Here is a 15,626-nt window from a genome sequence, read left to right as displayed (position 1 = left end):
GCAGTAATTGTCATTTTGAGTAAATGCCAGTGTTACTGTGCCTGTTTTGCATGCTGGTCTTGGCTGTGACTTCTGGTATTAATATGGAAATTTAGACATGACTTAAGTTTTTATTTGTATTTTTTACAATTTTATCTGGAGTGGAGTGAGTTTTGCAGAGTGCAAGTTCAGATCCATTGAAGAAGAACAGCTTTAGGACAAGGGGCACTATTTAAATGCAACATTTTCTTAAGGGGGAGGCAAGGAGGGGAAGAATGAGAGTGGGGCTTTCAGCAAAGCCTGTATCATCATTACTAGACGCTTGATAACACAAGCAACTGTAGTTGTGGGATCTTGTGTCCAAATATAGTAAGCTCCAGCTTGCTGTGTTTATGCTTTGTTTGTCCTGTGGAAGACTCCCCTCTTGATTTAAAACCTTTTCCTAACTTTGGTCTCAGTGTCCTACCAAGTTTGAATCTTGATAATGGGTTTTTTCCTACCTTGGGCTTGATTCTGTACTTTAATCCTGTTGCTTCTGCAGTGGTTGGCTGCTTTAAGCTATGATGAACTGAATTACTTTATTTACTGTGGACTGTGAGCATAAAAGTGTATTATTGCAGTGGCTTGTTGAGCACAGTTTGAACTACAGACCAGGTCCTGCCTAATGAGGTTCCCCTGTCAGGTACTGGTGACATGGATGGCATTGGTAGCAGACTTTGAAATAGTGACAGAAAAGCTCATACTTCCCAACAGTTCGATGTTTTTTGCACTGATGATCAAAACTGTCTTTTTCGTGGTATTAATGGAAATGGTTTTTGATTTCTGTACAGGGAAACAGGTGTTGACTGTCTCAGAGTCAATACAAATAATTTTGCTCCAAGGAGAGAGACTAACCTGAGCTAATATCCTTAAGTCATAGCAATTAGTGGGTCAGTGGGCCGTCTTGTAGGTTTCCCTTTTCTTGTTGCTGGTACTGCTTCTTAGGCAGTATGTTTTGTTTTGTTCTTCCTTCTGCAATTTGGAGGCTTTCTAGTACAGCCTGCCAAGATGTTGCTGATTTATGACACATGCATAGTGGTTCTATAATGTGGACTGATATTCACTTGGAGCACAAAGGAAATGGGAGTTTGCTGATGTCTGTTTAATTAGAATAGTTTCTGGTTACTTTAATTGAGGCTTGAAATGAACAGTAATGAATGTATTTCCGTGGACCTTTAAATACAGTGTTCTGTAAGCCCTTTCCTTCCTTCATTCCTTGCTCTTTACTGTCTACTGCCCTACAAGCAAATAATGTCAACAAGATTCATACTGAGGCAGGTTTCTCATCTACATAAATATATGTGAATCAAATTTGCAGAAATATCTGTAGACTTAAGATGGTCACCAATGGTTTACTGCGAGGGGGTTAAGGTGAGTGGAAATTACTGTTCTATACTGGATGGAAAATGTATTCCCTGCCTTCGGGTGGAAAGGCTGTGGTGTTTTTGCTTTGCTCTGACATTGTGTGCTGAATCGGCAGCTGCACTGGGAAGCTCTGGTGTGAGTAGGGCCATCATCTTTCTGATCATCTTACCTTGCAGCAGCTGCTCTGTGGCTGTTTCTAGCTTCCCTCTACATCAAAGGCAGGAGGAGGAACCAGTCTTTCTCTCAAAACGTGCTGCTAGGCTTTCACCAGAAATGGGCAGACATCGATGGGTTTTGCCAGTTACATACCATCCCTAATAGGTCCTGTGGTTATCGGCAGTGATGGGCATAGTGCAGGTCACATGATTCTTCCCTGCTCCTCCTTCACCACAGCTTCTCTTACAGCTATTGTGGAGAAGAGATAATTTTTACAATAATGTATCCTCTACATTATGTTCTTATAGAACTAGGTGGGTTTTGTTTTACTCAGCAAGGATGTCAGGATCATAAAATCAAGGTGGGAAGCAAGGGGCAAACAATCCTTTTAATTCAGAGAGCTTCATGAAGACAGGGTGTCCTAAAGGTAATGTAGGGAGAAGGAACTTAACTGTTTTCATGTGTACTGAGAGGAAATACTCTAGAAAAGAATTTCCCACAGAGGCTGGAGAGTGCTGTTACTCCTTCCTCCAGGGAAAGTGAAAATGGAAGGGAGATACAAATGAGGTGGAGGAAGATTCAGGGAAAGAGAATAATGGGAGGCATCTGCTCTTTGGGTAAGCGATCATCTGTTTAGATAAAAACAAATGATAAAACATTTGGATTAAATAGTTACAGTTATGTAGAAGTTCACCATGGCATTCTCTCGGCCTTTTGATTATTATTGCCACGACACAACTTCCAGACTCTGGTTAATGAGCACTGTTCTGGTGGAAAAGGAGAGTACTGTCTCTAACCGGGGCTTTCTGGATGCCTACTACAAGACATTTTTTTTCCCTTCTGCAATATCCTTTTTTGCTAGCAGTTTTGGGCTTGAAGAGAAACACCATGTGCCTGTCTTTCACTTTCCAGTTGGAATTTTAGGGAATATTGCCAGTGCAGAAAGGAAAAGTTACAAATTTATACCAGGAGACATCAAGTTGTTTCCCTTTCTTCTGCCCTCTGGGCATACATTGAATGTGATATCCAAGGAACCGTCGTAACAGGGCAATGAGTAGCTGCCTTTATAGGTGTAAAAGAAGGTAGTGCCCAAAATGTGGATGCTGTTGGGTGTCCCAAAACTATTACTGTTTATTAATGGTGGAATGCAAGTAAACATACTGAATGTAAGTTCACTTGTGGATTTCTGTCTATTGCAAAAGGACCATGATCCATTTATTAGCCAGGTACAGATTATAAATGGCCCAAAGTGTGTGTGGGAAAAGTCTAATATCCTTTCCACAGACTTACAGAAAAAGACCATTTAGCTTTTCTAGGGAAAATATAAGCACTTTGGTGGAAATTTTGGTTTAAATGAAACAACAGCCACACTATGCCATCAAAAATAATTGGAGAAATTTGCTCATGAGCTTGGTTAGTATTTTACATGTTAATCTTTTTTTTTCTTTGACCTATACAAGGTATCATGCAGTAGTTGTGTCATATGGTTAGATACCACGAATAACACATAGTGGGTGGCCAGTCCTTCTTGTTATTTTTCTTGGTTTCCTGGCACGGTTTAAGTCCATGTTGAGACTCCCCAGTACTTCAAACTTGCTGATTTTGCTACAGCAAGGTCTTTAAAGAGACATTGTCTGTTAGATTTAGGCTCGGTTTCTAGGTTGCTGGAGGAAAAAGATTTTTACATCCTAACGCATGCAGGAAGCTTATAAATGCAGTTCCCAAGTCTGCAAGCACTTAGATATGTTTTACTTTGCATAGGAGAGTAATCTCAGGCATGTGTTTTTGCTATTTGTGGGGATATAACAGGAGTACCATTTATTATGCCTTTAGACTTTAATAGATAATTAATTAAAGAAATTAACACACTTAAGATGTTTAGTTTCTAAAAATGATGCAATTAAAATACCAGAAGATAAAGAGAGTGCCCCTCTTACTGTATTTAATAACTATTCCTAATGCTGTATGAATTGGAATCATTATGAAACTGATCTCATGTCAGTCAGTGGGCTGTAAAACTACTTTTTTCCTAGTAAATGCACAAGTAAGGTTGGTTTGAAATGATTTTTTTTTTTAATTTACCATTATGAGATCTCATTAGAACTAAATTTGCATGAGAGGCTAATTTTATTGAGTGGTCTGATGGTTTCTTCCAGCTCCCTTCTAATCCACTTGTAACTCTACATTTCTAATAGCATGGTGGGGATTTTTCTTGCCGTTCGGTCAAATTCTCCTTTTAGTAAGAACAAAGTGTTTTGCCTAGACATTTGTCTTCCAAGAACAGAATGGTTGTCCAGTCAGTGCACATACTGTTCTGTTAATATTAGAGTTGGCATTTCTGAAGCGAAAGAAAAAAAGTTAAAAGCATTACTTCCTTTTGGAGGTAGAGAAGATGAGGAGTGGGAACAGAAACTTATTAAACACAACATTCCTGGTATTCCACAAATGGTAAAAATGGGTTACTAGTCTGCACTACAGCAAGTGCAGTATGATCAAGGCAGAAATATAATCGGTAGCTAGACGTTCATTTTATTTACAGAAATAAAATACTAAGCACTATTTTAATAACTTTAAATGACAGAGCCCATATATGCATTGTACATTCAATTTGAGCAGTCTAGACAGACTGTTTTCCAAGGAAAATACATTTTCATCAGTATTTGTGGTATGATTCATGGTGGTGAAGAGGCAAATAACTCTTTTTATGACTGGAAGTTGCTTTAACTTGCAGCCACAAGGAAACAAGTCAATAACTGGATGATAGTGGTGGAAACTAGCATTTTACTAATAGAGGTCTACACCTTCTGCTGAGTTGAAGGTTTTAGTTTTCCAGGGATGGCAATACATCACAAAACATTCTGCCATTGTTTACAAACAACCAAAGGTGGTCTGTGCAATGGCTCACAGTCTACAATTCAGATTTGCAAAACTCATAGCTGATTTACAAGGTGTGCATGCTGTTGGGAGGCTGTGATTTGGTCTAAGTACTTGCAAACCATTGTGCTTGCCCCCAGTGTAGAGGGGGCACGCCAGCTATGTCTTTCATGCGTACTTAATGGTTTGTAAAGCATTAAAGTGTAAAAGATATGCAAGTTTGCTAGACTTGTGTTTGCAGTCTGGTAAGTGATGCTGTACAGTTTCAGACATCCTTTGATTGCAAGACATGCTTTGATTGCATTTATTTTATATCTCTATGTAACTCCAGTAAAGGCACAGGATTGCACTATCTCTGTGCTGTCTACCCCAAATAAAAAGAATGAAACTCTCTTTCTATGACTGTTGTAAGCCTCTGCAACTGAGGCCAAAGTGATTGGTGAGCAAGTTCATGGGCTCCTGTTCTTCCCTAGAGAAACTGTAGTAAGAGTTTGACAGATAAGTCCAATTATCTCTCAGGAAAAAAACTCATGTTCTGTAAGTAAGACATAAAAGTGTGTATGAATATGAACAAATAATATGCATAATAATATAATAAACCAAAATAGACTACACAACATATTGGTTGTGTGTAGCAATTTAATGCGGAAAAATACTGGGGGGGAAGGGGGGGGGGAGGTGTGTGTGTGAGGGTGAGAAATTGCAGTTAATCTTGTTGATAGAGGCTTTCCAGCAGTAAGTTCTTCTAACTTTGTTTTCTAATTTTTAAATGAAAAGCACACACTAAAGTTTGGTTCAGATAGTGTGTGATCAAAAGAGATTGGAAGGAACAAATGGAGCTGTGATTTTGAAGGTACTGAGCTGGTGGAGTACATTTAAGGCATCTTTGTGCAGGGCTGTAAGAATCAGCTGCCTCATTTGTTGCGTGGGTGGCATTGAGCAACTCTAAAAGATCAGTTTACATGTAGACAAACATTTAGATACCAGAATTCGTTAGGAAAAGAGTTGTTGTTTCCCCTGTATGGGTTGTCCTGTGGTATAAAGAGGTTGTTTTTGTAGAACTTAGAATTCTCTGTAACCCACTGTAGGTTCGTTGTGAAACCTGAGTATTTGCATTTGCTAAGGAGCATGCTGCTTTTGTAGTAACCACTGATATCTCAAAGGGGGAGAAAAGTTATTCAGCTCTTAAGGCCTATCTGTGTATCAGAAGTTACATCTTAGTAAATGTAATTTCACAGTGGTTGACCATCAGGTTAAAAATAGCCTTGTTGACCACACACAGTGTAACTTTTTTTTTAAATTAAGGTTTAGCTGTGCTGATAGCTACAGAATTATTTGTTAAAGTCAGTGCTTATAGACACCAGCAGGTAGGGAGTGGACTTAAGATGTTAAATAGGTCAGTCCTATGGAAAAGACATTTTTTTTATACTTATGAGTACTAATACTAGCTAATGCAGCTGGAAGGAATGGCTGACAGTTATTTTTAGCTTGCTAAAGATCCATACATTTTCAGGGGAAAAGTTTAATAGTTGTCTTCTTATTTTCTTCCTTTTATTTCCGTTACTTTTCCTTCCCCTTTTCACAAAGCATAAGGTTTATTGAGTGGATGGCAGAATGGTTTCAGCTGGTATACTGTGCAGTAAGTTGGTTTTAATCAGCTTTTGGATTTTTCTTGCCTTTGCTGTAAGGACAATTACATTGTTGGAGAGGAGAAAAGCAGTATGTGTATTCTACAGATTTCTATGCATAGTTGAATCATAAGTTGCGGCAGTCAAGTTCAGTAGTTAAAACAAAACCAAAATAGAAGCATGGAAATTGAATGCTAATAAGAGACTTCCATAGCTGGGAATGCAGTGCTTTTATTGTAGCATTTGCATTTTTTAACATATGTATACCTTCCTGTGAATTAATAGTTCTAGTTGGATTTTTCGGGGGGGGGGGGGGGGGGGCGTGTGTCTTTTTTTAGAGCATGAATACCAAAGTCTAGGTTTGCAACGTTCGTATCGTTATTTCCTGTCACTTGGTAGCTTGGTGCTAGGCTATTACAATTTTTTCTGGAATCATCCGTTAAATGGTGGGAGAGAAACACTGCGTGTAAGATATTTGTATGCTTCAAGTCCATCAGGTGTATATTTGGGGTTGGGGGAAAGTGTTTGGTTTTGGGTAGTGCTTGTTTGGTTTTGATGCTTTTTTTAAGTGTAAGGACACAGGTGCTACTGTGATAGGATACAGAGAACATGCTACAATTATCTACTCTAGTTGCCATCCAGTCTGGCCTTGAACACTGCCAAGAATGGGGCAGCCACAGCTTCTCTGGGAAACCTGCGCCAGTGTTTCATCAACCTCATCATTAAAAATTTCTTCCTTGTATCCAGTCTAAACCTACCATCTTTCAGTTCACAAGTGCTGCCCCTTGTCCTGTCTCTACAGGCCCTGGTAAAAAGTCTCCATCCATCATTTTTATAAGCCCTCTTATATACTGAAAGGCTGCAATACGGTCTCTTGGGAGCCTCCTTTTCCAGGCTGAACAGCCCCAGCTCTCTCAGCCTGTCTTCATAAGAGAGATACCCCACCCCTTTGACCATTTTCATGATCCTCCTCTGGGCTTGTTCTTACAGGTCCATGTTCTTGTAGTGAGGACTCCAGAGATGAACACAGTACTCCAGGTGGGATTTCACAGTATAGGTTGGTCTAGCTTGTTGGTGAAGACCCTCTTGTCTCACTTGGCCAGGTGAATCTCATCAGCTCCCAGCAGACCTGGCTTCTCAAAGGTAGATCCATGATCATATAAGCTGAAGCATAAATATTCACTCTCTGGTATAGCCATATTTGTCCTATGTCATTGACCTGACATCACAGTAAGTACTTTGAAATTAGTTAAGTTTTGTGTAATATGAATTATTTTAGTTTTTCTTTTCATAGGGAAAAGGAGTTCAGACACTGCAGAAGCAGTGCAACAGTTGCACTGTAGTTGTGACAGAATTGATTGGACAGATTGTGAGCTAGGTCCTGTTGTATGTAATCTGTATTCCAGTAGCTCAATTACTTCAGGTGTTTGTAGATTCACATCTTTTGAATGGCTGAGATTCATCAAGTAAGATTAATTGGATGGGAAAATGTTGCATTATCAGAGCATCATCCTTTTTTGCTTATTTGTGAATAGATACAGTATCTTTTGTCTTTCAGATTAAATGCTTTCCCATATATTGATTTACGTCTTCCAATTAAAAGAAAGATGTTAACTATTACTGGTTAAAACTAACCATTTACAGGTGAAACTGTTTTGTTTTCCATGGTACATCCACAGAATCTTGACCTTTTCCTGGATCCTTCTTGCTTGTTCAGGAGATTGCAATTGAACAAGGGCAGTGTTAATTGCTTTCACAAGTATTAGGACTCCAATGTGTTAATGGAGAATTTGTAGATATTTATTATTGTACTGCAAATGTGTTCATAGCATTTGATTTTTTGTAACGTTAAGGGCAGCAACTTCTTTTAAAAGATCTTTAACTTCTCCCATTCCCACCTTCCCTGCCCCCCCCCCCCGGCTGTAGTATTTTTTTTGACAACATAAGCTCTGATAACCAAGGGGTAATTGACAGCTGAAAAAGATCAAGCGACTTTCAGGTAAAGCAACCTCATGTCCTTTGAGAGATCTTTCTCATAGCCGAGCAAGTGAGGAGTTCACCAAGAGAAAGAATATCCTATTCCTAGGATTTAGTGCTTTGTTGGCTTTTTTCTAGCAGGGAAGTTTTTCCATAAAATATCTGCTAGAACAGTAGCATGCCCATGCTTGCTGTCCTTCAGAAAAATTCTGAGTCGGCAGGATGGGAACCAGATGGATGGGAGAAGCGGAAACATAATGACAAGCAGAAAGTAATAAAAAAGAGCAGATGTGCTGGGAGACAGAACAGCATAAAGGAGAATATGATTCAAAATGCATTATGGAGAGAATATACATACTGCAGGCTTAAGAAATATATATGGAAGAAAATTACTTACTATTCCCTAAGCCCAAGTGACCTCATTTTAGACTTGCTTTCTTTTTGTTCCCAAGAGGACATATGCCCAGATCTCTGTAGGAAATCTGGCTGCCAGCTGGCCCAGCACCTTTTAAAGAGTCCTAATTTTGTATTTGCAGACCCTGGCAGTATCAGCCACCTTCATCTGTAATGGGCTGCTCATTGTAATATCTGTCAAACTGCATTTTGACATTTAATACTAAGTTTCTTTGCCAACCTATTAATAAGGGCCAGGTTTTTGAGAGCTGTCAATAGGGCCAAAAAAAGTGTTTTAATTTTGTGAGGTCTGTGGGTTCAAGCTTTTGTTTTACATGAATTTGCGCCTTTTGACAGACTCTAGGTTATTAATGTGTATGATGAAATATTATCTTCCTGCATTTTAAGTCTGTATTGAGAGGAGGCTGGAATAAATCCTTCAAAGTAGTAGTAGAAATCTGCCATATTAAATTCAGTGTTAAAATCGGTGGTAAAGTTATTTGGAGTACTGGAGTTTTTCTGGGATAGAAGTCAAAAAGTACTGAGCACATCATCATATTGTATAATGACTTGTCCAGCTAACCAGAACTTAATGTGGGTAGAGAGTGGACAAATTCAGTTCTCTTGCTCTGGCTGTACCTGCTGCAACAAAATTTTCAAGCTGTCTCTGGCCAGCATAGGGAGGGTGCCTGGGGAGCTCTCTTAACACCAGGCAAAGCTGCTCTTGCAGAGTTCAGGTGATGACAGACTACCTATTTTTGTTAATTTAACAAGAGGAAGAAAGCCACCTCAGATCTGGAAGAGGCAGAATGACTACTGCCATGTGGCAGCCACTGGTTCAGCATGGGTCTGCTTCAGTTTGTGCTAACTGTAGATCCAAGCTTTCACTGATGTCAGTCTGTCTTAAACCTTGACAGAGTTAGTTAATTCTTGTAATCACTAGTAGCCAGGTGTTTGATCAAACCATGTTTGATATTCCTATAAGTCTGGGGAAAAAGCTGGATTTGTTTTGGGTATAATTCTGGAATACTTTGTAAAATTATTTGCATTGGAAGAGAAAATGCAAATATGCATTGAGAAATGCAGTGAAATACTTCACCCTAAGCTTAATTGAGATGGATTCTGTAGTATACAACCATGATGCTGAAGTTTGTCATTTATTTGAAATTTATTAGTGGTTCTTTGAATTCCTGTTAATATATATTCTGGTTTTTTTTTCAGCTCTTCGTTGTAGCCTCCAATTTCTTGGAAACGTTGCAGCAGGAAATGGAGATTCCCAGAATAGCATTTGGAAGTGTGCTTTCCCAGATCTCTTCTTGTAAGCATGGATGCGGGTTGTTTTTTTTTTTTTTATCCTAATGTAATTTCTGTGGTTATATTCATATCTTTTCTACACAATAGTTGTGCCTCTACTAGCACTATGAAGCTTTGAAAAATAACTTTGGTGAGAATGTGATGGTTGAGACCATATCCTGTAGATGGTTTTTTTGTTAGTCAACTACAGAGGTCAGGACCTTTAAAAACTGCTTGCTCTAAACTAACAGTAAATTGATTTCATTTAAGAGAAATGGGAAGAAAACTTCTATTTCAAATTAGAAGCTTCAAACATAAGCTTTATTTAAGAGGTATTTTTAAGTAGTTATACTCATCTGGTGTCCTCGGCATAAGAAGAACATGGAGCTGTTGGAGCAAGTCCAGAGGAGGACCACAAGGATGATCAGGGGACTGGAGCACCTCCTGTATGAAGACAGACTGAGAAAGTTGGGACTGTTCAGCCTGGAGAAGAGAAACTGTGGCGAGACCTCATAGCAGCCTTCCAGTATCTGAAGGGGGCTTACAAGGATGGTGGGGAGGGACTTTTTGTTAGGGACTGTAGTGATAGAAGAATGGGTAATGGGTTAAAACTTAAACAGGGTAAGTTTAGATTGGATATAAGGAGAAGGGTGGTGAGGCACTGGAATGTGTTGCCCAGGGAGGTTGTGAATGCTCGATCCCTGGCAGTGTTCAAGGCCAGGTTGGACAGCCTTGGGTGACATGGTCTAGGGTGAGGTGTCCCTGGCCATGACAGAGGGTTGGAACTAGATGATCTTAAGGTCCTTTCCAACCCTAACCATTCTATGATTCTATTATTTTCAAGAACGTACCTTTTTCTTTATTCCCTTTGCTGCTATGGAATCTACAGAGGTGACATAATCTTTGTATATTCTAATGATTCTGCCTCCCTCCCAGCCTTAGCAGAGTATCTTCCTGGAGGTTCAATTACATATGTGTAATGAAATATTGTAAGTGTTTGTGTGAAGACATATGACAATACTGTTGATGTGTTTGGTCATTTTTTTGTAGTAAGCTAGTAACAAAGGCACTTCCATTCAATTTGATAATCATTCTGAGCGTATTTTTGGAGCCTACTTGTCAGCGCTGGATGTAGAAGTACCTTATGATAATAGAAGCAGATGATCATTATTATGGTTTCACCCAATTTCTAGAGCTCCAGTTAATTCCAATTTAGCATTAGTTTTGTAAATTGCCTGTTAAGTTTGACCTTCAGCTAGAATTTGGATGTTTTTCTTTGGAGATAACTTCTATCCCTCTTAGGCAATAGCAAACACATAATTTTCTAAAAGACAGCAAGGAAAAACAACCTGGCAAGCTGAAAGTCACTAGTTTGTTTTTCCATGTTCATTTGTAACTTACTCTCTAAACTCCTTATTTTCTCTTAAAGGACATGCCTAACATGCAGTGATAAGAAAATTGTTGCCTATTGTTGTATGGTCCTGTTCACCTGCCTTAATTCAGAGAAGGTGAGAGAACTACTGGATCCTGGGAACTTGACTGTGGCTCTTCATGTCCTGAAAGTCTACAAAGTGCAGTTGGAGTCTGAGTGGTCGTATGTATCTTTAGATTATTCCCTGCCCCCTCTGAATTAAGTGTTTTTTCTGGTGTAAATCTCTGTATAAAAAAGTCAAAATTTGTGACACTACTAATAGTAAATGAAAATCTGCTTAGAAATTAGTAATTTGGTACAGACATAACTTTCATGATACTTTCACTGACCATTTTGATTGCTGCTAAAATAAGACTACATTTTTGTTGAGGGTATAGACAGGAATTTTAAAATCATGGTGGGTTTTTTTGTTGTTGTTGAAACAGGGCTCTAGAATCATAGAATGGTGCAAACTAATTTATACTCGTGTGCTGGTTTGTGTAGATTTTTGAAATAAAGTTAGCACACAATATAGTCTTACAGACTTCAGTTATTGGGTCATGGTAGGAAAACTTGTATGACTGCTGCTCGTGAGTACTGCATAAAACGTGGGTGGGGTTCTTTGTTTTTAACAGGTCAGTTGTCTGCTGCAACATGCAATCATTTTTATACCAAGGCAGAGAAGATGTTTTATTTGTGAATATTACATGTTTCGTTTTCATAGCGTTAAGAGCACCCAGTCAGTGGTCTTACTCCATTGAGTTTTAATGTGTTTTGCTAGTGGCCATTCTTGTAAATACTGTCATCAGTTACGCATTTGAGAAATGTTCTGCCTTGAATCAGCAGGGATACCCATTCTGTTATTTTTTTAGATGATGCATTTCAAGAGGATAAAAGTTTGTATTTTTTGTAACCTTCTTTTGAAGGTCATATTGAAACTGAAAATTCAATTAGGAAGATTTGTCAGGGTTTTACTAGTTACTTGGAAAGTCTCCAAACAAAATTAAGATGATCAAATGCAAAGCAACTGTCATTTAATAGTTTGCTTTTGTACTGTAAAATGACTTCAGAATTATTGGTGGCTGGTTTTCTTTTCATAACCAGGTCAGTTTGCTTAGGACATAAATAGTTTTCAGAAAGCCAAGTTTCAGGATTAGGCAAGCAGACTTCTGTTTCAGAAGTGACAAACTAAGTCTTCAGTTTTGGCATCTGTCAGTATAAATACATGTGAAAGATTGCTTTTCAGATAATTATCTTGATTATCCTTCATTTTCTTTATCTAGCAAAGATATGCTGAAATGTATTTTGAATGAGAGATGAAAGCCAGGGAGAACTGGAAGAGGTGGTCATGGTGTTAAATTTATATTTTGAAGGTAATTGCAGAATAAATGGAGCATCAAAATAAATGCCAAGGTATTAATTTCCCTAATCTTTCTAGCCTTAAGTGCATTCTGTTGATGTTACTAGGAAGATGTCTTGCCTTCACTATGGATGTTTGATGTGAGTGGAAAATGGTCTCTCTTCAGACTAGTCTTGAAACTAACAAGAGGCAAACTTCTGTACAAGATATAGGACCATGATGAAGGAAAAGAGATGGGTAGAGAAGAATAATACTAGTCCTGCTGTAAGGCAGTTGCAGAATGTTTGTCCTCTAATTCCTGTCAGAACACTGAGTTCATACAGGGAGTATAGAAAAAAAGCATTGGATTATTATCCAGGCATTAAGAAAACAATATGTTTGATTTTCTTTAAACATTGGCTAGTTAAATCTCAAAGCTTATTATCAGTTTTTCCAACTGAAAGAAAAACCAATGACTTGTAGTGTAAGTTTCTTGGCACCTTGAACCAAATTCTAAACACAAATGTTTCAATAATGTTGGCACTATTTTCAAGTCAGCACAGGTAAAGCGCATTCACAAGTGCAATATCTAAGCTAAAAGGTGCATTGCAAAAGGTATTTGAATAGGTATTCAAACAGCATTATCTTGAAAGTGAAAAAGATAATTCCTTGCTAGAGAGGGGCTGACTTTTCTGTTACTCTGTAGGTCTTGTACCCATTTGCCTCCGGTTTCTTGCCCTCATTTCATTTGTTCTTCTAATGCTGTATTTCTTATGTCTTCCATCTCAAGAAACACATTCTGGAGAGTGTGTTTCGCCCTCTTGTTAGTTTTTCTTATTGTGAGCCAATATTTGTCATAGCCAAGGCTAATTTAAATGGCAAAGTATGTTCTTCATATTTACATCCTCAAAATCTATGATATTTATACAATAGAATGCGTGTAGTATCTTTGGTGTACTTGGTGTGTAGGGAGAGGTAAGAAAGTAATGTTTTCACATCCTTTCTTATTAAAAAAAGCAAACGATTAGTACAAGAGGTTTATCTTTCATATTTTCAAAGGAAATCCGCTAACGTGCACCATTCCTTATGCAACAGTGATTTTAAAAAAGATATTTTTTTCTTGTTTTGGTTATGATTTGGTTGTAATTTTTGTTGTCGTTTTATTTTCTCCCCTCTCCTAGTTAGCCTTAAGTCAGTGTGCTACACTAATGTAATGCTTTTATCGTAGGCAATACGTGCATTTTGTGAGCCTGTACTGCATGGTGTATTTCTGTGGAGTTAAAGGTTTGGAGAAGCCTACAAAGTTAGTAGAACAATCCGTTTTTAATTTATTTTTTAATTATCAAGAGGTTTTTTCTTGTCTTGGCTTTCTGAGAGATGAATGTGGATGCATGCAGTCATGTAATATAATGATGATACCTTCTGTTAGTTGCTTGCTTTTCTTTTTCCATTTGCTGAGCAGCACAAAGTAAGCTAGCCAGCTCTTGTGCTGACTTTCTTGTGTTCTGCCTACTCAAGCAGTTTTCTCTGCTGGTTCTCTGAATTTAGGGGAAAACTTTATTGATGCCAGCCATGTTGCATCTGTTTCCTGTAGGAAACTGTTGTGAACTTTTCACTGCTCTTGATTTACAAGTGTAACATGCTGCTCTGTCCTGTGATCAAACAGAGCAGGCCATGTCCAGAAATGGCTCCCTGACACACACTTTGCTATGAACAGAAAGGGTGAACAGTAAATAAGATTTCTCACTTTGGTAGAAGTAATGTTATTTACTTTGGCTCATGAAAGCTGAAGATTCTTGTCCTGAATGAAAGAACGTGTTTTTTGGACAACAAGAAGTGAAAACCTAAACTTTGTCCTTGGGTTAGTGTTAGTCCTGATGCGTAGTAGTACTTTCATGTGCCTTATGCTGATGTTAGAATGATATCCTAGTCATTATATTCAATTTTATACTCAGTAGTAGTTAATATAATATTTTTCATTAGAGCCTTCTATTAATTATGTTTGATATTGAATCAGTTGCAGTTTTCTGCAATTAGGTGTGTGAAAGAGAGTCATTGCTGCTTTTGAGAATATATTTGAACCCTGGTGTATTGCTGCTCTTGCTTTAGTGTCCATTTTTGTCATTGCGTATACTCTTCTTCATTGGAACAAGTTCTTGGTCCATTACTAAAGCACTTTTTATTTACCCTCACTGAAGAACTGCAGTACTTTCTGATACAGAAGAGCATGCATAAGATATAGTCAGGTAAAAGCGTGTTAACGAGATTTCTGTCCTTTTTCGTCTGAATTAGAAGCTAAGGTTTGGTTGCCTCTCTGGCTGGACTGTAGAAAAAATATTTTGTCAGCAATTCATTGAAAACTTGGAGCTGTATTTCAGCTCTCACTGAAGTACATACCACTAGGATTGCTTAGCCTCAGTATTTGCAATAGAGCCAGTATTCTGTTGTAAAGATTTGGGTCCCTTGTGCCCCAGCTAAGTGAACACTCCCGGTTTTAAGTGTCCGTTATGGCATTATATGGCTGAGTTGAAATGCAAACTATTCTTCCCAGAGGTTATGCTCACTGCTGGACTCATAAATGACTGGAATTAAGATGTTCTTACTTTTAAAGTTAAAAATATTATTTAATTCCTACCTACCTTCTCGTCTCTCAGCTGGAGCATCCAGTTTCATATTACACTGAATAAAAAGTAAATGCCACGTGTGTTTGTTCCTCTTGGCTGGGCTTTCTTGCTGTCGAACACTGCTTTCAGGTGTGGAAAATCTTTCTTTGAATAACCAGGTGACTTCTGGTTATAGGCAAAACTTTATTCAATATTTTATTCCCTTTTATTGTGCACTGAAATTTATGACTTAATGCGCCTCTAAGTTTGTATCCAATGAATTCCACAAATAAACACTTAGGATGCTCAAATTATTTTTGCAGTTGCTGCCATGAGCCATTAGGACAGAGAGAGGACATCCAGGACAAATATTTGGGTTTAAGTTCATTGACTGAACTGTAGTTTCTCCCATGGGGTCCTCACTCGTCCATTCAGCTAGTACATGTTGGGTTATCTACTCTTCACCCATCACATCACAGGAAAGCAAGCACATGTTTTAAAATCTTTTTTTTGGCAATTCGTCCTCTGTGATCCTATATTCGTATTTAAAGTCCAAGTCTCCAAGTTGG

At 38.3% G+C, this 15,626-nt stretch overlaps 1 protein-coding gene across 4 annotated transcripts in view; it reads left to right on the top strand.

Annotated features, from left to right (window-relative positions):
• The window catches only part of ATXN10 (ataxin 10), a 112,336-nt gene that overhangs the window by 17,245 nt on the left and 79,465 nt on the right, over positions 1–15,626 (top strand). For 3 of the 4 annotated variants that reach the window (XM_057426813.1, XM_057426833.1, XM_057426806.1), the window contains 2 exons: positions 9,633–9,729; positions 11,134–11,298. In XM_057426813.1, coding sequence (XP_057282796.1) covers positions 9,633–9,729; positions 11,134–11,298 — 262 coding nt within the window. The remainder of the gene's footprint in view (positions 1–9,632; positions 9,730–11,133; positions 11,299–15,626) is intronic. The other variant, XM_057426823.1, reaches the window with a different exon arrangement.

Source organism: Pezoporus wallicus, unplaced genomic scaffold (genome assembly GCF_028554395.1).
Source record: "Pezoporus wallicus isolate ANWC-B61680 ecotype Strahan unplaced genomic scaffold, APGP_CSIRO_Pwel_v1 scaffold_3294, whole genome shotgun sequence".
NCBI classification, from domain to species: Eukaryota; Metazoa; Chordata; class Aves; order Psittaciformes; family Psittacidae; genus Pezoporus; species Pezoporus wallicus.
Note: the sequence above shows the minus strand (reverse complement) of the source record. Positions and strands in the feature narration are given on the sequence as shown.